The 22,822-nt window shown below is 52.8% G+C and overlaps 2 protein-coding genes and 1 long non-coding RNA gene across 3 annotated transcripts in view; 2 read left to right on the top strand and 1 right to left on the bottom strand.

Moving 5' to 3' along the window:
• BRD2 (bromodomain containing 2) overlaps nucleotides 1-15,787 on the bottom strand; it is a 39,919-nt gene extending 24,132 nt beyond the window's left edge. Inside the window, 4 exon segments of the mRNA XM_048293004.1 lie at nucleotides 3,338-3,479; nucleotides 8,269-8,406; nucleotides 9,611-9,911; nucleotides 15,198-15,787. Coding sequence (XP_048148961.1) covers nucleotides 3,338-3,479; nucleotides 8,269-8,406; nucleotides 9,611-9,911; nucleotides 15,198-15,226 — 610 coding nt within the window. The 5' untranslated portion in view covers nucleotides 15,227-15,787.
• On the top strand, nucleotides 13,337-14,058 carry LOC125320609. The gene is made up of 3 exons (XR_007201217.1): nucleotides 13,337-13,387; nucleotides 13,449-13,558; nucleotides 13,971-14,058. It is a non-coding gene; the product is annotated as an uncharacterized LOC125320609 (long non-coding RNA).
• Nucleotides 15,788-18,141: 2,354 nt separating the features above from the next.
• LOC125320606 (class II histocompatibility antigen, M alpha chain) lies at nucleotides 18,142-22,822 on the top strand. The gene is given in 7 exon segments (XM_048293005.1): nucleotides 18,142-18,256; nucleotides 19,518-19,612; nucleotides 19,614-19,785; nucleotides 20,866-21,095; nucleotides 21,097-21,148; nucleotides 21,218-21,343; nucleotides 22,745-22,822. Coding segments are annotated over 7 exon segments (753 nt in total). The 5' UTR covers nucleotides 18,142-18,183; the 3' UTR covers nucleotides 22,750-22,822.

Genomic DNA, 22,822 nt, shown 5'->3' with positions numbered 1-22,822 from the left:
ATTGGGGTGCTTAAAACACACAAAAAAGATGGCAAAATGGGATTGAGGTGTCCAAAAAAGCTGGAAAAATGGGATTGGGATGTACAAAACCCTGGAAAAATGGGTTTGGGATGTACGAAACAGCTGGAAAATGGGATTGGGGTGTACAAAAAACCTGGAAAATGGGATTGGGGTGCTTAAAATACACAAAACACCCGGAAAAATGGGATTGGGGTATCCAAAAAAGCTGGAAAAATGGGATTGGGATGCACAAAATACCTGGAAAAATGGGTTTGGGATGCCTAAAATAGACAAGAAAACTGAGAAAAACGGGATTGGGATGTACAAAAAACCTGGGAAATGGGTTTGGGGTGCCTCAAACAGACAAAAAGCCTGGAAAAATGGGTTTGGGATGTACGAAAAACCTGGAAAAATCGCTTTGGGATGCACAAAAAAAATGGAAAAAAGGATTTGGAACGCCTAAAACAGACAAAAAACCTGGAAAAGTGGGATTGGAATTCCTAAAAGGATGCAAAAAACCTGGGAAAAAGGATTGGGAATTCCTAAAATACAAAAAAAAACCTGAAAAAATGGGTTTGGGGTGCACAAAAAACCCAGGAAAAATGGGTTTGGGGTCCCTAAAATACACAAAACACCTGGAAAAAGAGATTGGGAACACCTCAAAGGATGGAAAAAACCTGGAAAAAGGGGCTGGGAAATTCTTCAGAAACAAAAACCACCCGGATCCAGATGTGGCAACCCCCAAAAAACCCGAAAAACCCCTGGAAAAAGCCATTGGAGACTCCATAAAAGCCCCCAAAGCCCCCGTTTCCAGATGTTTGGGACCCCCAAAATTCCCATTGCCAGATGTTTGGGACCCCCAAAATCCCCATTTCCAGATGTTTGGGACCCCAAAATTCCCATTTCCAGACGTTTTAGACACCCCAAACCCCCCATTTCCAGACATTTTACACCCCCAAACCCCCATTTCCAGACGTTTGGAACCCCAAAAAGGCCCCAAATCCCCAATTCCAGATATTTTAGACCCCAATCCCTCCATTTCCAGACGTTTGGAACCCCAAAAAGGCCCCAAACCCCCATTTCCCGACATTTTAGACCCCCAAACCCCCCATTTCCAGATGTTTTAGACCCCCAAACCCCCATTTCCAGATGTTTTAGACCCCCAAACCCCCATTTCCAGACATTTGGGACCCCAAAAAGGCCCCAAATCCCCATTTCCAGATATTTTAGACCCCCAAATTCCCATTTCCAGATGTTTGGGACCCCAAAGTCCCTGGATCTGGATGTGAGGATCCTGAGAGACTGCCAAAAACCCCGGATCCAGATGTTTCGGATCCCCCAAACCCCCATTTCCAGACATTTGGAACCCCCAAAATTCCCATTTCCAGATGTTTTAGACCCCAAAAATGCTCCATCTCCAGATGTTTGGGACCCCGCAAACCCCCATTTCCAGACGCTTGGAACCCCAAAAAGGCCCCAAATCCCCATTTCCAGGTATTTTAGGCCCCCAAACCCCCCATTTCCAGACATTTTAGACCCCAAACCCCCATTTCCAGATGTTTGGAACTCCAAAATTCCCATTTCCTGATATTTGAGACCCCAAACCCCCATTTCCAGACGTTTGGGACCCCAAAAAGGCCCCAAACCCCACATTCCCAGATATTTTAGATTCCCAAACCCCCATTTCCAGATGTTTGGGACCCCAAAATTCCCATTTCCAGATATTTTAGACCCCCCAATCCCTCCATTTCCAGATGTTTGGGACCCCCATAAGGCCCCAAATCCCCATTTCCAGATATTTTACACCCCCAAATCCCCATTTCCAGATATTTTACACCCCCAAATCCCCATTTCCAGATATTTTAGACCCCCAAACCCCCATTTCCAGACGTTTGGGACCCCAAAAATCCCCCATTTCCAAATGGTTTAGACCCCAAATCCCCATTTCCAGACGTTTGGAACTCCAAAATTCCCATTTTCAGATATTTTAGACCCCCAAATCCCCGTTTCCAGACGTTTGGGACCCCAAAAAGGCCCCAAATCCCCAATTCCAGACATTTTACACCCCAAACCCCCATTTCCAGATGTTTGGGACCCCAAAAAGGCCCCCAAATATCCATTTACAGATATTTTAAACCCCCAAACCCCCATTTCCAGATGTTTGGGACCCCAAAAATCCCCCATTTCCTGACGTTTTAGGCCCCAAATCCCCATTTCCAGACGTTTGGAACTCCAAAATTCCCATTTCCAGCTACTTTAAAACCCCCAAGGCCCCATTTCCAGACGTTTGGGACCCCAAAAAGGCCCCAAATCCCCAATTCCAGACATTTTAGACCCCAAATCCCCATTTCCAGATGTGTGGAACTCCAAAACTCCCATTTCCAGATATTTTAGACTCCCAAACCTTAATTTCCAGATATTTTAGACCCCAAACTCCCATTTCCAGACATTTTAGACCCCCAACCCCTCATTTCCAGACGTTTGGAACCCCAAAAAGGCCTCAAACCCCCCATTTCCAGATATTTTAAGCCCCCAAATCCCCATTTCCAGATGTTTGGAACCCCAAAATTCCCATTTCCAGACGTTTTAGACACCCCAAACCCCCCATTTCCAGACATTTTACACCCCCAAACCCCCATTTCCAGACGTTTGGAACCCCAAAAAGGCCCCAAATCCCCATTTCCAGATATTTTAGACCCCCCAAAACCCCAATTCCAGATATTTTAGACCCCAATCCCTCCATTTCCAGACATTTGGAACCCCAAAAAGGCCGCAAACCCCCATTTCCAGATGTTTTAGACCCCCAAACCCCCATTTCCAGATGTTTTAGACCCCCAAACCCCCATTTCCAGATATTTTACACCCCCAAATCTCCATTTCCAGACATTTGAGCCCCCAAAAAGGCCCCAAATCCCCATTTCCAGGTATTTTAGACCCCCAAACCCCCATTTCCAGACGTTTAGGACCCCAAAAATCCCCCATTTCCTGACGTTTTAGACCCCCACATCCCCATTTCCAGATATTTTAGACCCCCAAACCCCCATTTCCAGACGTTTAGGACCCCAAAAATCCCCCATTTCCTGACGTTTTAGACCCCCACATCCCCATTTCCAGATATTTTAGACCCCCAAACCCCCATTTCCAGACGTTTGGAACCCCCAAAAAGGCCGCAAATCCCCATTTCCTGACATTTCAGACCCCCAAATCCCCATTTCCAAACGTTTCGAACTCCAAAATTCCCATTTCCAGCTACTTTAAACCCCCCCAAATCCCCATTTCCAGCTGTTTGGGACCCCAAACCCCCCGATCCAGCTGCGGAGACCCCAAATCTGGGTACCTGCTGCCCGCGCCGCCCCTTTCTTGTGGCTGTTCTTGGCCAGGGGCACGACGAGCTCCTGCTCGTCCGGCGGCATCTGCGCCACCTTCTGCAGGAAGAGCTTCTCCAGCGTCTGCGCCATCAGCACGATGTCGTCCGTGGGCTGCCGGAAAACCGGGAATCACCGACGGAAAACGGAGCTCGGGGGTTTGGGGGGGGGGTTGGGGATTTTTTGGGATTTTTTGGGGATTTTTGGGGGTTTTTTGGGGATTTTTTGGGGGTTTTTTTCAGGAATTTTTGAGGATTTTTGGAGGATTTTTGGAAATGTCGGGGGGATTTTTTTGGAGATTTTTTCTGGATTTTTTTGGGGTTTTAGGGGATTTTTTAGATTTTTTTAAAGGGGTTTTTGGGATTTTTTAGGGGGTTTTGGGGGATTTTTTGGAGATTTTTTTCAGGAATTTTTGGGATTTTTTGGAGGATTTTTTGAGGATTTTTGGAAATTTTGGGGGGATTTTTGGGATTTTTTTGAGATTTTTTTTCTGGATTTTTTTTGGATTTTAGGGGATTTTTAAGTTTTTTTAAAGGAGTTATTGGGATTTTTTAGGGGGTTTTGGGGGATTTTTTGGGGATTTTTTGGAGGTTTTTTGGGGGTTTTTTCAGGAATTTTTGGGATTTTTTAGAGGATTTTTGGAAATGTCGGGGGGATTTTTTTGGAGATTTTTTCTGGATTTTTTTTGGGTTTTAGGGGATTTTTTAGATTTTTTTAAAGGGGTTTTTGGGATTTTTTAGGGGGTTGTGGGGGATTTTTTGGGGATTTTTTGGAGATTTTTTTCAGGACTTTTTGGGATTTTTTGGAGGATTTTTTGAGGATTTTTGGAAATTTTGGGGGGATTTTTTGGGATTTTTTTGAGATTTTTTTTCTGGATTTTTTTTGGATTTTAGGGGATTTTTAAGTTTTTTTAAAGGAGTTATTGGGATTTTTTAGGGGGTTTTGGGGGATTTTTTTGGGATTTTTTGGGGGTTTTTTCAGGAATTTTTGAGGATTTTTGGAGGATTTTTGGAAATGTCGGGGGGATTTTTTTGGAGATTTTTTCTAGATTTTTTTTGGGTTTTAGGGGATTTTTTAGATTTTTTTAAAGGGGTTTTTGGGATTTTTTAGGGGGTTGTGGGGGATTTTTTGGGGATTTTTTGGAGATTTTTTTCAGGATTTTTTGGGATTTTTTTGGAGGATTTTTTGAGGATTTTTGGAAATTTTGGGGGGATTTTTGGGATTTTTTTGAGATTTTTTTTCTGGATTTTTTTTGGATTTTAGGGGGTTTTTAAGTTTTTTTAAAGGAGTTATTGGGATTTTTTAGGGGGTTTTGGGGGATTTTTTGGGGATTTTTTGGGGGTTTTTTCAGGAATTTTTGAGGATTTTTGGAGGATTTTTGGAAATGTCGGGGGGATTTTTTTGGAGATTTTTTCTGGATTTTTTGGGGGTTTTAGGGGATTTTTTAGATTTTTTTAAAGGGGTTTTTGGGATTTTTTAGGGGGTTGTGGGGGATTTTTTGGAGATTTTTTTCAGGATTTTTTGGGATTTTTTGGAGGATTTTTTGAGGATTTTTGGAAATTTTGGGGGGATTTTTGGGATTTTTTTGAGATTTTTTTTCTGGATTTTTTTTGGATTTTAGGGGGTTTTTAAGTTTTTTTAAAGGAGTTATTGGGATTTTTTAGGGGGTTTTGGGGGATTTTTTGGGGATTTTTTGGGGGGTTTTTTCAGGAATTTTTGAGGATTTTTGGAGGATTTTTGGAAATGTCGGGGGGATTTTTTTGGAGATTTTTTCTGGATTTTTTTTGGGTTTTAGGGGATTTTTTGGATTTTTTTAAAGGGGTTTTTGGGATTTTTTAGGGGGTTGTGGGGGATTTTTTGGGGATTTTTTGGAGATTTTTTTCAGGATTTTTTGGGATTTTTTGGAGGATTTTTTGAGGATTTTTGGAAATTTTGGGGGGATTTTTTGGGATTTTTTTGAGATTTTTTTCTGGATTTTTTTTGGATTTTAGGGGATTTTTAGGTTTTTTTAAAGGAGTTATTGGGATTTTTTAGGGGGTTTTGGGGGATTTTTTGGGGATTTTTTGGGGGGTTTTTTTCAGGAATTTTTGGGATTTTTTAGAGGATTTTTGGAAATGTCGGGGGGATTTTTTTGGAGATTTTTTTCTGGATTTTTTTTGGGGTTTAGGGGATTTTTTAGATTTTTTTAAAGGGGTTTTTGAGATTTTTTAGGGGGTTGTGGGGGATTTTTTGGAGATTTTTTTCAGGAATTTTTGGGATTTTTTGGAGGATTTTTTGAGGATTTTTGGAAATTTTGGGGGGATTTTTGGGATTTTTTTGAGATTTTTTTTCTGGATTTTTTTTGGATTTTAGGGGATTTTTAAGTTTTTTTAAAGGAGTTATTGGGATTTTTTAGGGGGTTTTGGGGGGTTTTTTGGGGATTTTTTGGGGGTTTTTTTCAGGAATTTTTGAGGATTTTTGGAGGATTTTTGGAAATGTCGGGGGGATTTTTTTGGAGATTTTTTCTGGATTTTTTTTGGGTTTTAGGGGATTTTTTAGATTTTTTTAAAGGGGTTTTTGGGATTTTTTAGGGGGTTGTGGGGGATTTTTTTGGGATTATTAGGGGATTTTTTAAGGAGTTTTAGGGGATTTTTTTGGGGCTTTTACGAAATTTTTTAAGGAGTTTTTGGGATTTTTTGGGAAATTTTAGGGGTTTTTTTGGGGATTTTATGAAATTTTTAAAGGCGCTTTTGGGATTTTTTGAGCATTTTTTTTCTGGTTTTTTTTGGGATTTTAGGGGATTTTTAAGATTTTTTAAAAGAGTTTTTAGGATTTTTTAGGGGGTTTTGGGGGGGATTTTTTTGGGATTTTTTGGAGATTTTTTGGAAATTTTTTTGGGATTTTTGGGGATTTTTAAAGGATTTTTAGGAGTTTTTTGGGGCTTTTACCAAGTTTTTTTAAGGAGTTTTTGGGATTTTTTGGGAAATTTTAGGGGCTTTTTTGAGGATTTTACGAAATTTTTAAAGGCGTTTTGGGATTTTTTAAGCTTTTTTTTCGGGATTTTTTTAGGACTTTAGGGGATTTTTAAGATTTTTTAAAGGAGTTTTTGGGATTTTTTAGGGGTTTTTGGGGGGTCTTTTTGGGATATTTGGAGATTTTTTGGAGATTTTTTTGGGATTTTGGGGGGATTTTTTAAGGACTTTTAGGGGATTTTTTGGGGCTTTTACGAAATTTTTTAAGGAGTTTTTGGGATTTTTTGGGAAATTTTAGGGGTTTTTTTGGGGATTTTATGAAATTTTTAAAGGCGCTTTTGGGATTTTTTGAGCAATGTTTTCGGGATTTTTAGGGGGGTTTTGGGATTTTTGGCGATTTTTTGGGGGATTTTTTAAGAATTTTTTGGGGGATTTTATGAGGTTTTTTTTTTAATGAGTCTTTGGGAATTTTCTTTTAATTTTTGGGGGATTTTTTCAGATTTTGTGGGGATTTTTTAGGATATTTTAGAGAATTTTTTTCTGAATTTTTGGGGGATTTTTGGGGATTTTTGGAGATTTTTTGGTGATTTTCGGAGAATTTTTGGGGGATTTTTTGAGATTTTATGACTTTTTTTTAAGGACTTTTTGGGATTTTTGGGGGGGTTTTTTTTTGGAGATTTTTAATGATTTTTTTGAGGTTTTTTTAGCTTTTGGAGATTTTTTTGGAGATTTTTTTTGGGATTTGTAGGGGAGTTTTTGGGAATTTTTGGGGAGATTTTTACAGATTTTTGAAGGATTTTATGAATTTTTTAAGGAGTTCTTGGGAATTTTTTGAGGATTTTTGGGGAATTTTTAGGGATTTTTTTCAGCAGTTTTTTTCATTTTAAAAGAATTTTTCGGAGACTTTTTTTCTGGATTTTTGGGGGATTTTTCTAGACTTTCTGGGGGGGTTTTATGAGATTTTTAAAGGAATTTTTGGGATTTTTTTGAGGATTTTTTGGGATTTTTTTTGAGATCTTTTTCTGGATTTTTTTGGTGATTTTGAGGGGACTTTTTTCTGGACTTTTTGGGGATGTTTTTTGATTTTTGGAGATTTTTTGAGATTTTGGGGGGATTTTTGAGATTTTTTAAATGAGTTTAGATTTTTGGGGGGATTTTTTGAAATTTTATGAAATTTTTTATGGAGGTTTTGGGATTTTTTGGGGATTTTTAGAGATTTTTTTGGGGGATTTTTAAGGTTTTTTAAAGGAGTTTTTGAGATTTTTTAAGGGTTTTTTGGGATTTTTTGGGGGGATTTTTTTTGGATTTTAGGGGTTTTTGGAGATTTTTTGAGATTTTTTGTGGGATTTTATGAAATTTTTTAAGGAGTTTTTAGAGGTGATTTTTTAGAGGTATTTTGGGGGTTTGGAATTTTTGTGGGGATTTTAAGGAGATTTTTTGGGAGATTTTTGGGTGATTTTGGGGAATTTTTCTGAGTGGTTTTGGGTGATTTTTTTTGATTTTTAGTCCCATTTTTGGTGCGATTTTTGGGTGATTTTGGGTGTGATTTTTGCGTGATTCTGGGGAATTTTCAGAGTGATTTTGAGTGATTTTTTGGGGTGATTCTGGGGGGATTTTTAATGCCATTTTTGGGTGATTTGGGGTCATTTTTGGTGCGATTTTGGGTGCGATTTTTGCGTGATTCTGGGGAATTTTCCGAGTGATTTTGAGTGATTTTTTGAGGTGATTTTGGGGGATTTTTAGTGCCATTTTTGGGTGACTTTCTGCCATTTTTATGTGACTTTAGCACAATTTTTCCTGCCATTTTGCCTGATCTTGCTACAATTTTTTTCCTACTTTTGAGCCTTTTTTATCTGATTTTTTTTTAATTATTTTTAGGTATTTTTTACCTGATTTTTTTTAGATTTGGGGGCATTTTTGGGGTGGTTTTGGGGTAGTTTTGGGGTGTTTACCTTGTTGTAGATGTAGCAGTTGGTGAACATGGTGTTGAAGTCCTGCATGCACTCGGCTGCTCCCCAATAATAATTATTCTCCAAACGTCTCTTGATGGTTCCCATATCCATGGGCTGCTTGATGATTTTGTGATAATCCTGGGAATTTTTGGGAAGCAGGAGAAGAAAAAAAAAAAGAAAAAACAAAAAAAAATTGGGGGATTTGGGGTTAAGGAGATCAGGAAAAGGAGAGGGGGACAAGGAAAAGGGGGAAGGGGTGAACACACACTCGGGATGGGGTGAAAGGGTTGGGAATTCTTTGGGATGGGGGCTCCTGGTGGGAATTCTGCTGGAATTGGGGTCTCGGGAGGCCTGGGATCAGCTGGGATGGGGAATGGGAGCTGAATTTAAGGGGGATTTAAGCCAAATTTAGAGGAAATTGAAGGGAAATTGAAGGTGATTTGAAGCTCAGTTTAAGCTAAGCTTAGGGTGGATTTAAACTAAACTTAATGGGGACTGAACCTAAATTCAAACCTAAATTTAAAGGACATTCCAGCTAAATTCTAGGTGGACTTAAGCTAAATCCTAACTGGATTTAACCTAATTTCCAGCTGGATTTAAGCTAAACTCAAAAAGAATTTAAGCTAAATTTAAGGACAACCCAAACTAAATTTAAAAATACTTTAAGCTAAGCTTAAAGTATGTTAAACCTAAACTCAAACCTACGCTTAAAGGAAATTCCAGCTCAACTCAAGATGAATTTATCCTCAATTCCAGGTGGATTTAAGCTCAACTTAAGGCCAATTTAAACTGAATTTAAAGCCAAGTCAAGCTCAGTTTAAAGCCAATTTAAGCCGGGACTCCGACCCCTCCATGGAATTTTTACCTCCGGGCTTTAACTCCTTGGGCGCCACAGGTGCCTTTAAATTTTTGGGGAATTCTCAGGAAGTCTTCTACAAATTCATGGATGGGAGAATCTGCAAATTCAGGGCCTCGGGAATTCTCCCCTCATCCACCTTTTCCTAAGGAACAAGGAAAAAACCTTGGATCACCCTGAAATCCATTTTTTAGGGCCGCTGAGAGGAAGGAGGAGAGGTCGAGGGGGGGGGAAAAAGGAGAAGCATTTTTAGGGTCGGCACCTGTGGCTCGGGGATCAAATTTCAGCTCGGGGATTTTTTTGTTTCCCTGCGGGATGGGATAGGGGGGTTAAAAAAAAAAAAAAAAAAATAGGGATACCACACATACGGAATTCCCAAAAAAAAAAAAAAAAAACCCCACAAAAAAAAAAAAAAAAAAAAAAAAAACCCCAACAAAAAAACCAACAAACCACCCCCAAATCTAGAAATAATTCAATTCCCGTTACCGGCAACCCCAACTTGACGGCGTCCACGGGTTGGCGGAAGGGCCACGCGAATTGGTGCTTCCAGAGGGCTTTCATCACCACCTTGTGCAGGTACTGGAGCTGGTTGGTGATCCTGCCCGGTTTTTTGGGATTGGAAACCTCCGGAGGAGGAGGATTCACCTGGGGATTGGGAAGGGAAGGCACCGAGGCCATGGTGGGGCTCTCGAAGCCCTCGTAGAGCAGCGAAGGTTTCCGGATCCGTTTGCCGGGGGTCGAGTCCGTGGCGAGGGCCATGAGGCCGGCGTTGCCCTCCCCCAGAATCCTGGGTGGGTTGGGAAGGGGGGGGAAAAGAAACGGCATGGAAAGGGTTAAGGGAAAGGTTCCCAGGATTCCCGGCGGGAATTCCCGGAAGGAGGTGAAATCGAGGCTAAAATCGCTCCTAAAACCGCTCCTAAAACCGAGATTCTGCTCCAAAAATCCCGATTTTCCTCGGCTTCCCCGTGGGAATTTTGGCCATGGACTCAGGGGGATACGGGCACGGAGATGCTGTGGATCTCGGGTAAAAATTCCCGTGGATTTTTGGCCATGAAATCCTGGGAAACTGCAGCACAAACTCCCAGGGATTTCGGCCAGGAGATCCTGTGGCTCGCGGGTAAAAATTCCCAAGGATTTTAGCCACAACTTCCGGGATTTTCGGCCGGGAGCTCAAATGAATGAAAGCCACAAATTCCCGGGAATTTCGACCATGAATTCCAGGAATCTCAGGCACAAATTCCCGAGGATTCTGTCCACGAATCCCTGGGAATTTCAGCGCGAATCCCACGGATTTTACCCAGGAAACCCTGGAAATTTCGACCATAAAATCCCAATCATTTTTCCCACGAACTTCAAGGAATTTTGACCCTTAACCCCCAGGAATCCTGGCCATGAACTCCCAGGGAATCCCAGCCCTAAATTCCCAGGAATTTCAACCCCCTGTTGAAATCCAGTACCCCAATCCCAAGGATTCAGGGACCCCAAGAACATCAATCCCAAGGATTTTGGGGACCCTCAGGACACCAATCCTAAGGATTTGGGAGCGTCCAGGACACCAATCCCGAAAATCTGGGGATCCCCAGGACCCCAATCCCAAGGATTTGGAGGTGTCCATGACACCAATCCAAGGATTTAAGGCAATCCAGGAATAGGAACCACCCCAGGACACCAATTCCAGAGATCTGGGGGCACCCAAGACCCCAATCCCAAGGATTTGGGGGGGATCCAGGAATGGGGACCCTCAGGACCCCAATCCCAAGGATTTGGGGGGATCCAGGAATGGGGACCCTCAGGACCTCAATCCCAAGGATTTGGGGGGGAGATCCAAGAATGGGGACCCTCAGGACCCCAATCCCAAGGATTTGGGGGGGATCCAGGAATGGGGGACCCTCAGGACCTCAATCCCAAGGATTTGGGGGGGAGATCCAAGAATGGGGACCCTCAGGACCCCAATCCCAAGGATTTGGGGGGGGATCCAGGAATGGGGACCCTCAGGACCCCAATCCCAAGGATTTGGGGGGGGGATCCAGGAATGGGGACCCTCAGGACCCCAATCCCAAGGATTTGGGGGGGGGATCCAGGAATGGGGACCCTCAGGACCCCAATCCCAAGGATTTGGGGGGGGGATCCAGGAATGGGGGACCCTCAGGACCTCAATCCCAAGGATTTGGGGGGGGATCCAGGAATGGGGACCCTCAGGACTTCAATCCCAAGGATTTTGGGGGGGATCCAGGAATGGGGACCCCTCAGGACCCCAATCCCAAGGATTTGAGGGGGATCCAGGAATGGGGACCCTCAGGACCCCAATCCCAAGGATTTGGGGGAGATCCAGGAATGGGGACCCTCAGGACCTCAATCCCAAGGATTTGGGGGGGATCCAGGAATGGGGACCCTCAGGACCCCAATCCCAAGGATTTGGGGGGGATCCAGGAATGGGGGACCCTCAGGACCTCAATCCCAAGGATTTGAGGGGGATCCAGGAATGGGGACCCTCAGGACCCCAATCCCAAGGATTTGGGGGAGATCCAGGAATGGGGACCCTCAGGACCCCAATCCCAAGGATTTGAGGGGGATCCAAGAATGGGGACCCTCAGGACCCCAATCCCAAGGATTTGGGGGGGAGATCCAGGAATGGGGGACCCTCAGGACCCCAATCCCAAGGATTTGGGGGAGATCCAGGAATGGGGACCCTCAGGACCCCAATCCCAAGGATTTGGGGGGGATCCAGGAATGGGGACCCTCAGGACCCCAATCCCAAGGATTTGGGGGAGATCCAGGAATGGGGACCCTCAGGACCTCAATCCCAAGGATTTGGGGGGGATCCAGGAATGGGGACCCTCAGGACCCCAATCCCAAGGATTTGGGGGGGATCCAGGAATGGGGACCCTCAGGACCTCAATCCCAAGGATTTGGCGGGATCCAGGAATGGGGACCCTCAGGACTTCAATCCCAAGGATTTTGGGGGGATCCAGGAATGGGGACCCTCAGGACCCCAATCCCAAGGATTTGGGGGGGGATCCAGGAATGGGGGACCCTCAGGACCTCAATCCCAAGGATTTGGGGGGGGATCCAGGAATGGGGGACCCTCAGGACCCCCAATCCCAAGGATTTGGGGGAGATCCAGGAATGGGGACCCTCAGGACCCCAATCCCAAGGATTTGGGGGGGATCCAGGAATGGGGACCCTCAGGACCCCAATCCCAAGGATTTGGGGGAGATCCAGGAATGGGGACCCCTCAGGACCTCAATCCCAAGGATTTGAGGGGGATCCAGGAATGGGGACCCTCAGGACCCCAATCCCAAGGATTTGAGGGGGATCCAAGAATGGGGACCCTCAGGACCCCAATCCCAAGGATTTGGGGGAGATCCAGGAATGGGATCCCCTTTTTTCCACTGAGCTGACCCCTGGGTGACCCTGGGGCTGTTCCCAAGGGCACGACCCCCATGACAAGAACGCGGTGACCCCGATGACACCACCGGAATTTGGGGGTCCCACGGTGACACCGGCACAATTTGGCGGGTCCCAAAGTCACTGTCACAGCATTGGGGTCCCCCAGTGTCACCGTCACAGCGTGGGGGGTGACACCACCGGAATTTGGGGGTCCCACGGTGACATTGCCACAATTTGGGGATGCCAAGGGGCCACTGTCCCATTTTGGGGGGTCCCAATGTCACTGTCACAGCGTGGAGGTGACACTGCCACAATTTGGGGGTCCCACGGTGACGCTGCCACATTTTGGGGGGGTCCCAGTATCATTGTCACAGCATGGGGGTGACACCACTACAATTTGGGGGGTCCCATGGTGGCACTGCCCCAGTTTGGGGGGTCCCAATGTCACTGTCACAACATTGGGGGTGACACTGCCACAATTTGGGGGTCCCATGGTGGCACTGCCCCAATTTGGGGGGTCCCAATGTCACCTGTCACAACATTGGGGGGTGACACCACTACAATTTGGGGGTCCCATAGCGGCACTGCCCCAATTTGGGGGTCCCAATGTCACTGTCACAGCCTGAGAGTGACAACTGCCACAGTTTGGGGGTCCCATGGTGGCACTGCCCCAGTTTGGGGGGTCCCAATGTCACTGTCACAACATTGGGGGTGACACTGCCACAATTTGGGGGTCCCATAGCGGCACTGCCCCAATTTGGGGGGTCCCAGTGTCACTGTCACAGCCTGAGAGTGACACTGCCACAGTTTGGGGGTACTACGGTGGCACTGCCCCAATTTGGGGATCCCAATGTCACTGTCACAGCACTGGGGGTCCCACAGCGCCACTGTCACAGTGTGGGGGTGACACAGCCACATTTTGGGGGTCCCACAGTGACGCTGCCACAATCTGGGGATCCCAAAGTGTCACTATCCCCATTTTAGGGGTCCCAATGTCACTGTCACAGCCTGAGAGTGACACTGCCACAGTTTGGGGGTACCACGGTGACACCGTCACACTTTGGGGGTCTCAAACATCGCTGCCACAACGTGGGGGGTGACACAGCCACACTGCCAGAGTTTGGGGGGTCCCAATGTCACTGTCACAGCCTGAAAATGACACTGCCACAATTTGGGGATGCCAAGGTGCTGCTTCCACAATTTGGGGGTCCCAATGTCACTGTCACAGCGTGGGGGTGACACCACCATGATGTGGGGGTCCCACGGTGACACTGCCACAATTTGGGGGTCTCAAACATTACTGCCACAATTTGGGGGTACCACGGTGACACTGCCCCATTTTGGGGGTCCCAATGTCACTGTCACAGCACGAGGGTAACACTGCCAATATCTGGGGATGCCAAGGTGCCACTATCCCATTTTGGGGGTCCCCCAATGTCACTATCACAGCATGAAGATGACACTGCCACAATTTGGGGGTCCCAATGTCACTGTCACAGCATGGGAGTGACACAGCCACAATTTGGGGATCCCACAGTAACACCACCCCGATTTGGGGGGTCCCAATGTCACTGTCACAGCATGGGAGTGACACAGCCACAATTTGAGGGTCCCACAGTGACACTGCCACAATTTGGGGGTCCCAAAGTCACTGTCACAGCGTGGGAATGACACCACCACAATGTGGGGGTCCCAATGTCACTGTCACAACATAGAGGTGACACCACCACAATGTGGGGGTCCCACAGCATCACTGCCACACTTTGGGGGGTCCCAATGTCACTGTCACACCGTGAGGCTGACACTGCCACAATTTGGGGGTCCCCAATGACACTGTCACAGCCTAAGGGTGACACAGCCACACTCTGGGGGGTCCCACGGTAACACTGCCCCAATTTGGGGGGTCCCAGTGTCACTATCACAGCATTGGGGTGACACCGCCACAATTTGGGGATCCCAAGGTGCCACTATCCCATTTTTGGGGATCCCAACCTCACTGTCACAGCATGGGGGGTGACACTGCCAATATCTGGGGATCCCAAGGTGCCACTGCCCCAATTTGGGGGTCCCAATGACACTGTCACAGCATTGGGGTGACACCACCACAATGTGGGGATCCCAAGGTGCCACTATCCCATTTTGGGGGTCCCAATATCACTGTCACAGCATGGGGGTGACACTGCCACACTTTGGGGGTCCCAATGTCACTGTCACAGCCTAAGGGTGACACCACCACAATGTGGGGATCCCAAGGTACCACTATCCCATTTTGGGGGATCCCAACCTCACTGTCACAGCATGGGGGTGACACAGCCACACTTTGGGGGTCCCACGGTAACGCTGCCCCAATTTGGGGGTCCCAATGTCACTATCACAGCACAGGAGTGACACTGCCACAATGTGGGGGTCCCACGGTGCCACTGCCACAATTTGGGGCTCTCCAATGTCACTGTCACACCGTGCAGGTCACACACTCATAATGGGGGTCCCTTCAGTGCCACTGCCACAACTTGGGGGTCCCACAACGCCCCGCGTGGAGCCGCGATCCTGCAAGCCCAACCCCACCACCAGGCCGCACACCTCTCCCCTCACGGCGACACCCCCAAAACCGCTCATTTTCCTCCCAAAAACGCCTCCCACACCCCCCCCCCAAAACGCGTGTCCCCACGGCGCCAGCACCTACTTGCTCTGGGGATTCACATTCTGCAACATCCCGGCGGCTGCGTGCGCGGCCCGCGGGCCCGGCCGGCCTTCGTCTCCTCCTCCTCCTCCTCCTCCTCCTCCTCCCGCCGTCTCCTCCGACGACCCCCCCACTTTGCCCGGCCAAAGCTTCGCCGCTCCCGGCCCGGTGGGGGCCCCCCCACCGTCAGCGCATCCCCGGCGGCCGGGGAGGGGGGTCTTGCCGGGAGCCCCCTCCCCTTTTCGTCCTCCTCAAGCGGCGGCAGCGGCGGCGGCGGTCCCGGGACCCTCGCGCGGCCTCACATCCACGGGCGCGGCGAAAATGGCGGCGCGCTCTGAGGGGATGTAACGGGGGAAGGCGGAGGGCACCGGGAGAAGCGGAGTGGGGAGGGAGGGGGGGGTCCCTTCTTCGGAGCCTCACCGGACCCCCCGAACCCGGCGCGATCCGCTCGATACAACCCTCGCCGAGTCGCTGCGAGCCGGCGGCAGCCGCGGGCAGGCGGAGCAAGGCGCGGAGCCGCGGTCGGCGCGGCGGATGACGGCGGATATCGGCCCCCGGCGGGATCTCAGCGGCCGCGCTCCATCTTGGCTCGCTGAGGGCTGAGGGAAGGGGGGGGGGGGGGGGCGGGAGGAGGAAGGTAGTGGAAGAAGCCGGGCGGAGGCGGCCCCTCGCCGCCGGTGGCCGCAGGCAGGGGTCGCTGCGGAGGCCGGGGAGGGTCCGGGGAGGGTCCCGGAGCCCTCCGGGACGGCGGAGGCGGGGGATGGAGCCGGGTTGGGGCCGCCCCCCGCGCGCGCCGGGCCCGACCCGCTCCGTCCCTTCGTCCCCGCGAAATGGCGCCGCTCGGCCTGCCCCCGCCCGCCCTTATATAGACGCGACCCGCCTCCCCATTGGCCGCGCCGCACGCTGACGTCACCCAACCGCCCCGCCCCGCCCCGCCGCGGCCTCATTGGGCGGAGGCACCCGGGGGCCGCCGCTCCGATTGGCCGCACGCCGCGTCAATCACCGGCTCGGCTCCCCGCCCCTCCCGCCCTTCCGCCCGGCGCCTCACCCGACGCGCGCGCAGCTCTCCGCGCTGATTGGATGGCGCGGGCGCCCGCCGCGCGCTGATTGGCCGGCGGGTCACGCGGTGGGCGGGCGCAGCCGACGATTGGCGGCGGCGCCCGGTGGGGGCAAGGAGGAAGAAGGGGCCGCCCGGCGCCATCTTGAATGGCGGCGGTGGCCGCGGCCGGACAATGAGCGCGGCCGCTCGCGGCCGGACCCGCCGCTTCCCCCGCCGCTCCTCGGCCGCAGCGAGCCCAGGGGACGCTCCCCCGCCGGGCCTTACCCCCCTCGCGGCGCTCGCCCAGGCCTCAGGGCGCCGTTAAACCCCGCACCCCCCACCCCCCCCCCCGAGCCGCCACGCACCGCGTCGCCCCCGCGCCCCGCGGTGTCCACGGGCGCTCGGGACGCGCCAGCCTTTCCCTGACCACGCGCGGGGGACGACAACCCCCACGGACACGCCGCTGCCGCGGCCGCCAGCCCCGCTAAAGGCCCGAAACGCCGCTGCTCCCCCCCACCCATGGGCGAGGGCTCAGCGCTCGCTCCCCCTCCGGGACCCCCCGACCCCCTTCGCCCTCCACGCACGGGGAGGTGTCGCGTCCTTCCCAACCTCCCCCCTCCCCCGCTGCACGGGCTCGCAGGACACGGGTGGCTCCGTGTGGCGTCCGCTTCCCTTCCCCCCCCCCCCCCCCCCCCCAACCACCGTGACACAGCACTTGGGGCCGCGCCCGCCGCCGCCCCCGCGCGAACACCCAAACATGGCGCTTTTCGCCCCAAACCGCCGCCCCCGCCGCGCGCACAAAGCCGCCCCGCCCCGCTGTCAATCACCGCCGCCACGGCTTCCTATTGGCTGATTCCGCGCCGCCGGGGCGGGACGGGGCGTGATTGACAGCGCGCCGCCATCACGTGACCTCCCCCGCCTCCGCGCCGCCGTGGGGGGGGGCAGGGCGAGGCCGCCCCCCCCCGCCACTCACCTGAGGCGCCCCCGCCTTGGGCCGCGACCCCCGCGCTCGGCCCCGCTTCATCCGCTCCCTCTCCGCTCCCCCCCAGCCCTGCCGCCCCAAAAAGCCCCGGGTTTGGGGCAAAAAAGATAAAAAAAACCATCCCGGGGCAGAAAAGGGAGCCACGCGCTACGTCACCCGCGCGCTGATTGGCTCCCCGCCGTCACGTGGCTCCCCCGCGGCTCCCACGGGCCCCCATTCATGGCCCCCCCACTCCCGTGGCGGGAACGGCTCCGCGGGGTCCTAGCGCCGCGCGCATGCGCAGTGCGGGCGCGCTGCAGCGTCGTTGGGGGGGAGCGCCCACGGGGGTTCGCGTTGGGGTGGGGGGGGCACCCACGATGGGTGAGGTGTCCCAAGAATTCCAAGGGTGCCCCCACGAGGGTCCACGACTTTCCTGGGATGTCCCTCTGCCATCCCTGGGGGGGGCCGGGTGGGGTTGGCAGAGGGTGGGGGGCACCCACGGGGGGGCCCGTCACGGGGTGGGGGGCACCCACGGGTGGTGCGGGAGTGGTCCCAAAAACTCCAGAGCTGCCTTCACGGGGGGGTCCGCGACATTCCCGGGACGCCCCCCTGCCACCTGCGGGAATTCCAGGCGACGCGAGAATTGTCACGCGTGCCCCCCTAACGAACCCCGCCAAGCTCATTAACCCCGTGACATCACCTGAGCTGTCCCCCTGCCTTTTGAGGGTCCCCAGGTGTGACGGGGGGGGGGGTGTCCCCAACCTCTTGTCACGCGTGGGGAGGGTCGGGGACCACCCCCGTGTCCCACGCGGGGACTTCGGTGGCCGCTCTGTCACCGCCGCCGCGCCGCGCTCGGGGCCGCTCTGCCTGGCAACAGATGACGCGCGGCCCACGGAGCGCTCCATTGGCTGGCGCCGGGCAGGGGGCACGGGTGGGGACAGCGGAGCCCCCCGTGGGGACATCGGGGCCCCCGCGGGGACACGGCGGGCATGGGTGGCTTCGGGGGGCTCGTGGCCACGCTGCTCTGGGGGGTTTTGGTCGCTGTCGCCGTCGGTGACCCCGGTAGGAGGTGGCGGGGCTTGGGGGGGGGAGGGGACAAAGGGGACACGCGTGGCTTGGAGGCGCGGTCTCACTCTGGTGCTTGTCCCCTCTCTGTCCCCGCCTTGTTTGTCCCCTCTTCCTGTCCCTTCCCTGCCCCCCTTGCCTGTCCTCCTCCTTGTCCCCTCTCCCCCTCTCCTTTCCCTGTCCCCTTCCCTCTTCCCCTCCCCTCCTCCCTCCCCCGTTCCCCTTTCCCTCTCCCTCTTCCCTCCTCCTTTGCCTCTCACTTCCCCGTCCCCTCTCCTTGTCCCCTCCCTGTTCTCTGTCCCTTCCCTTCTCCCCTTTCCTCTCTCTCCGTCGCCTCCCTCTCCTCCCTTCCCCTTTCCCTCTCCCCTTCCCTGTCCCTCCTTGTCCCCTTTCCCTCTCTCTCCCTGTCCTCCCTGTCCCCTTTCCCCATCCCTCCCTGTCCCCTCCTTGTCCCCTCTCCCCTTTCCCTCTCCCCTTCCCTGTCCCCTCCTGTCCCCTCTTTGTCTCCTTTCCCTCTCTCTCCCTGTCCTCCCTGTCCCCCTTCCCTGTCCGCTCCTGTCCCCTCCCTGTTCCCTCTCCCCTTCCCTGTTCCCTTCCCCTCTCCCTTTTCCTCTCTCTCCGTCCCCTCTTTGTCCTCCCTTCCCCTTTCCCTCTCCCTTTCCCTGTCCCCTCCTTGTCCCCTCTCCCCTTTCCCCATCCCTCCGTCCCCTCCTTGTCCCCTCCCTGTTCCCTTTCCCTCTCCCTGTCCCCTATCCCTCTCCCTGTCCCCCTTCCCTATTTTCCCTCTCCCCCTTCCCCATCCCTCCCCGTCCCCTCCTGTCCCCTCCCTGTTCCCTCTCCCCTGTTCCCTTCCCCTCTCCCTTTTCCTCTCTCTCCGTCCCTTCCCTGTCCTCCCTTCCCCTTTCCCTCTCCCCTTCCCTGTCCCCTCCTTGTCCCCTTTCCCTCTCTCTCCCTGTCCTCCCTGTCCCCCTTCCTTATCCCCTCCTTGTCCCCTCTCCCTTCCCTATTTTCCCCTCTCCCCCTTCCCTCTCTCTCCCTGTCCCCTCCTGTCCCCTCCCTGTCCCCTCCTTGTCCCCTTTCCTTCTCCCTCCCTGTCCTCCCTCTCCCCTTCCCCATCCCTCCCTCTCCCATTCCCTGTCCCCTCTCCCTCTCCCCTTTCCCTCTCCCCCTTCCCCATCCCTCCCTGTCCCCTCCTGTCCCCTCCCTCTTCCCTCTCCCCTTCCCCGTCCCCTCCTGTCCCCTCCCTGTCCCCTCCCAGCCCCGGACCCTCCCTCTCACCTCCTGGCCGAGGTCCTGACGTGCCAGCCGGACTCTCCCTCTCGCTCGCTCTCGGTCACTCTGGACGGTCAGACTGCTCTACGCCTTCGATTTCCCGGGATCCCGCTGGAATCCCGGGATCCCCTCGCTGCCCCCCTGGCCCTCGGCACTGGAGACCCCCCAGGAGATCCTTCCAGAGGCCCAACTGTGCCAGGAGATCCTGCAGAACATCAGCCAGGCGCTCACCGGGAAAGTGCCCGAGGCCAGGGGTAGGTGACACCCAAAGTGACACCCAAAATGACACCCAAAATGACACCCAAAGTGGCCCCAAAGGTGGCCCCAAGGTGGGCAGGGCTGGAGCTTCCAGGGGGAGGATTTGGGGAATGAGAGGGTGGAAAATGGGAGAATTTGGGGATGGAGGGATGGAAAAGTTTGGGGGTGGAGGGATGGAAAAATTTGGGGATGGAGGGTTGGGAATGGTGGGAAATTCTGAGGGAAAAAGGGATGGAAAATGTGGAGGAATTTGGGGATGGAGGGATGGGAATTGTGGGAAAATTTGGGGATGAAGGGATGGAAAAATTTGGGGACGAGGGGATGGGAATGGTGGGAAAATTTGGGATGAAGGGATGGAAAAATTTGGGGATGAGGGGATGGGAATGGTGGGAAAATTTGGGGATGGAGGGATGGAAAATGTGGAGGAATTTGGGGATGGAGGGATGGAATTGTGGGGAAAATTTGGGGATGGAGGGATGGAAAATGTGGAGGAATTTGGGGATGGAGGGATGGGAATTGTGGGGAAATTTGGGGATGGAGGGATGGAAAAATTTGGGGATGGAGGGATGGAAATGGTGGGAAAATTTGTGGAAAAAAAGGATGGAAAATGTGGAGGAATTTGGGGATGGAGGGATGGGAATTGTGGGAAAATTTGAGGAAAAAAGGGATGGAAAATATGGAGGAATTTGGGGATGGAAGGACGGAAAAATTTGGGGATGAAGGAACAGAAAATGTGGAAAAGCTTGAAGATGAAACGATGGAAAATGCAGGAAAAATTTGGGGAGTAAAGGGATGAAAAATGTGGGAAAAAACGGGAATACAGGGAAGGAATAATTTTGAGGACAGAGGGCTGGAAAACCTTGGGAATGAAGCAACAAAATCCCAGAAAAAACTCTCCAACAAACCCCCGGAGACCACAAAAAACCTTGGGAATGACCCCCAAACCCAGAAAACCCAGATCCCATTCGGAGCCTGGACATTCCCCATCCCACCCCCCCACCCTCCGGACAACTCCGGCCACGCCACCGTCCAGTCCCGGCCATCCCTGACGGATCCCATCCCATCCCTCATCCCAGGAATCCCGATGGTCTCCGTCTTCCCGGCTCTCCCGCCGGTTCCGGGCGAACCCAACACTTTGGTGTGCGTGGTGGAGAACATCTTCCCGCCGGCGCTGGACATCAGCTGGACGCTGGCCAGAGTCCCGGTCACTCAAGGGGTCACTCACAGCCCCTACACCCCCACGGCCGAGCTGACCTTTGTCCGGTTTTCCTACATTCCCTTCGTTCCGGCCGCCGGCGACGTCCACAGCCTGCGTGGTCACCTCGCGGAGGGACAACGCCACCGTGGTGACCTATTGGGGTGAGCTCGGGGACGAGGTGGCCTCGGGGACGTCCTCGGCGCCGTGGTGACCTCGGGGTGTGTCCGTAGTGGCTCCGGACACGGCGCTGGACGAGCAGCTGGACGCGGCGCTGGCCGGAGCCGCCATGGCCTTGGGAATTGTCCTGGCGCTGCTCGGGGTCATCCTGGTCTTGGTGGCGCGGAGGGGCAGAGGGGGTACGGTGATGGTCCTGGCCTGGTTCTGGTCCTGGTCCCGGTTCTGATCCTGATCCTGGTCCCAGCCTCGATCCCATTCCTGGTCCTGGTCCTGGTCCTGATCCCGGTTCTGATCCTGATCCTGGTCCCAGCCTCAATCCCATTCCTGGTCCTGGTCCTGGTCCTGATCCCGGTTCTGATCCTGATCCTGGTCCCAGCCTCAATCCCATTCCTGGTCCTGGTTCTGATCCTCACCCCAGTCCCAGTTCTGGTCCCAATCCCAGTCCTGGTCCAGGTCGCTGTTCTGATGCTGATCTCGGTCCTTGTCCCGGTTCTGGTCCCAATCCTGGTCCTGGTCCCAGTCCTTATTCCAGTCCCAATTCTGGTCCTTGTCCTGGTCCTGGTCCCAATCCTGGTCCCAATCCCAATCCCAGTCCTGGTCCCAGTCCTGTTCCCAGTCCCAGTCCTGATCCCAGTCCTGATCCCAGTCCCAGTCCCGATCCCAGTCCCGGTTCTGATCCCGATCCTAGTCCTGACACCAGTCCCGGTTCTGATCCCGATCCCAGTCCTGATCCCAGTCCTGATCCTGATCCCAATGCCAGTCCTGATCCCGGTCCCAGTCCTGATCCCAGTCCCAGTCCTGATCCTGGTCCCAATCCTGATCCCGATCCCAGTCCTGGTCCCAGCCCTGATCCTGGTCCCAGTCCTGATCCCAGTCCTGATCCCAATCCCAGTCCCGATCCCAGTCCCGGTCCCAGCCCTGATCCCGATCCCAGTCCTGATCCCAGTCCTGATCCCAATCCCAGTCCCGATCCCAGTCCCGGTTCTGATCCCGATCCCAGTCCTGATCCCAGTCCTGATCCTGATCCCAATGCCAGTCCTGATCCCGGTCCCGGTCCTGATCCCAGTCCCAGTCCTGATCCTGGTCCCAATCCTGATCCCGATCCCAGTCCTGGTCCCAGCCCTGATCCTGGTCCCAGTCCTGATCCCAGTCCTGATCCCAATCCCAGTCCCGATCCCAGTCCCGGTCCCAGCCCTGATCCCGATCCCAGTCCTGATCCCAGTCCTGATCCCAATCCCAGTCCCGATCCCAGTCCCGGTTCTGATCCCGATCCCAGTCCTGATCCCAGTCCTGATCCTGATCCCAATGCCAGTCCTGATCCCGGTCCCGGTTCTGATCCCGATCCCGGTCCTGATCCCAGTCCTGATCCTGATCCCAATCCCAAACCTGATCCCGATCCCAGCCCCGATCCCAGCCCCGATCCCGATCCCAGCCCTGATCCCAGTCCCGGTTCTGGTCCTGGCGCTGCTCGGGGCCACCTCGGCCGTGGTGGCCGGGAGGGACGGAGCGGCTCCGGTGACAATCCCGGCCTGGGGGGGGACAGGGTGGGAATTGTCACCAATCCCGGTTTCTGTTCCCAGGTTGAGACGATCCATGTGGGAATTGGGAATTTGGGAAGAAAACCCCGCTTTTCCTCAATAAATCCCGTGGTTTTGGCA

Source organism: Corvus hawaiiensis, assembly GCF_020740725.1.
Source record: "Corvus hawaiiensis isolate bCorHaw1 chromosome 31 unlocalized genomic scaffold, bCorHaw1.pri.cur SUPER_31a, whole genome shotgun sequence".
In the NCBI taxonomy this organism is placed as follows: Eukaryota; Metazoa; Chordata; class Aves; order Passeriformes; family Corvidae; genus Corvus; species Corvus hawaiiensis.
The sequence above is the reverse complement of the archived record's forward strand: the minus strand, read 5'-3'. Positions and strand labels throughout refer to the sequence as shown.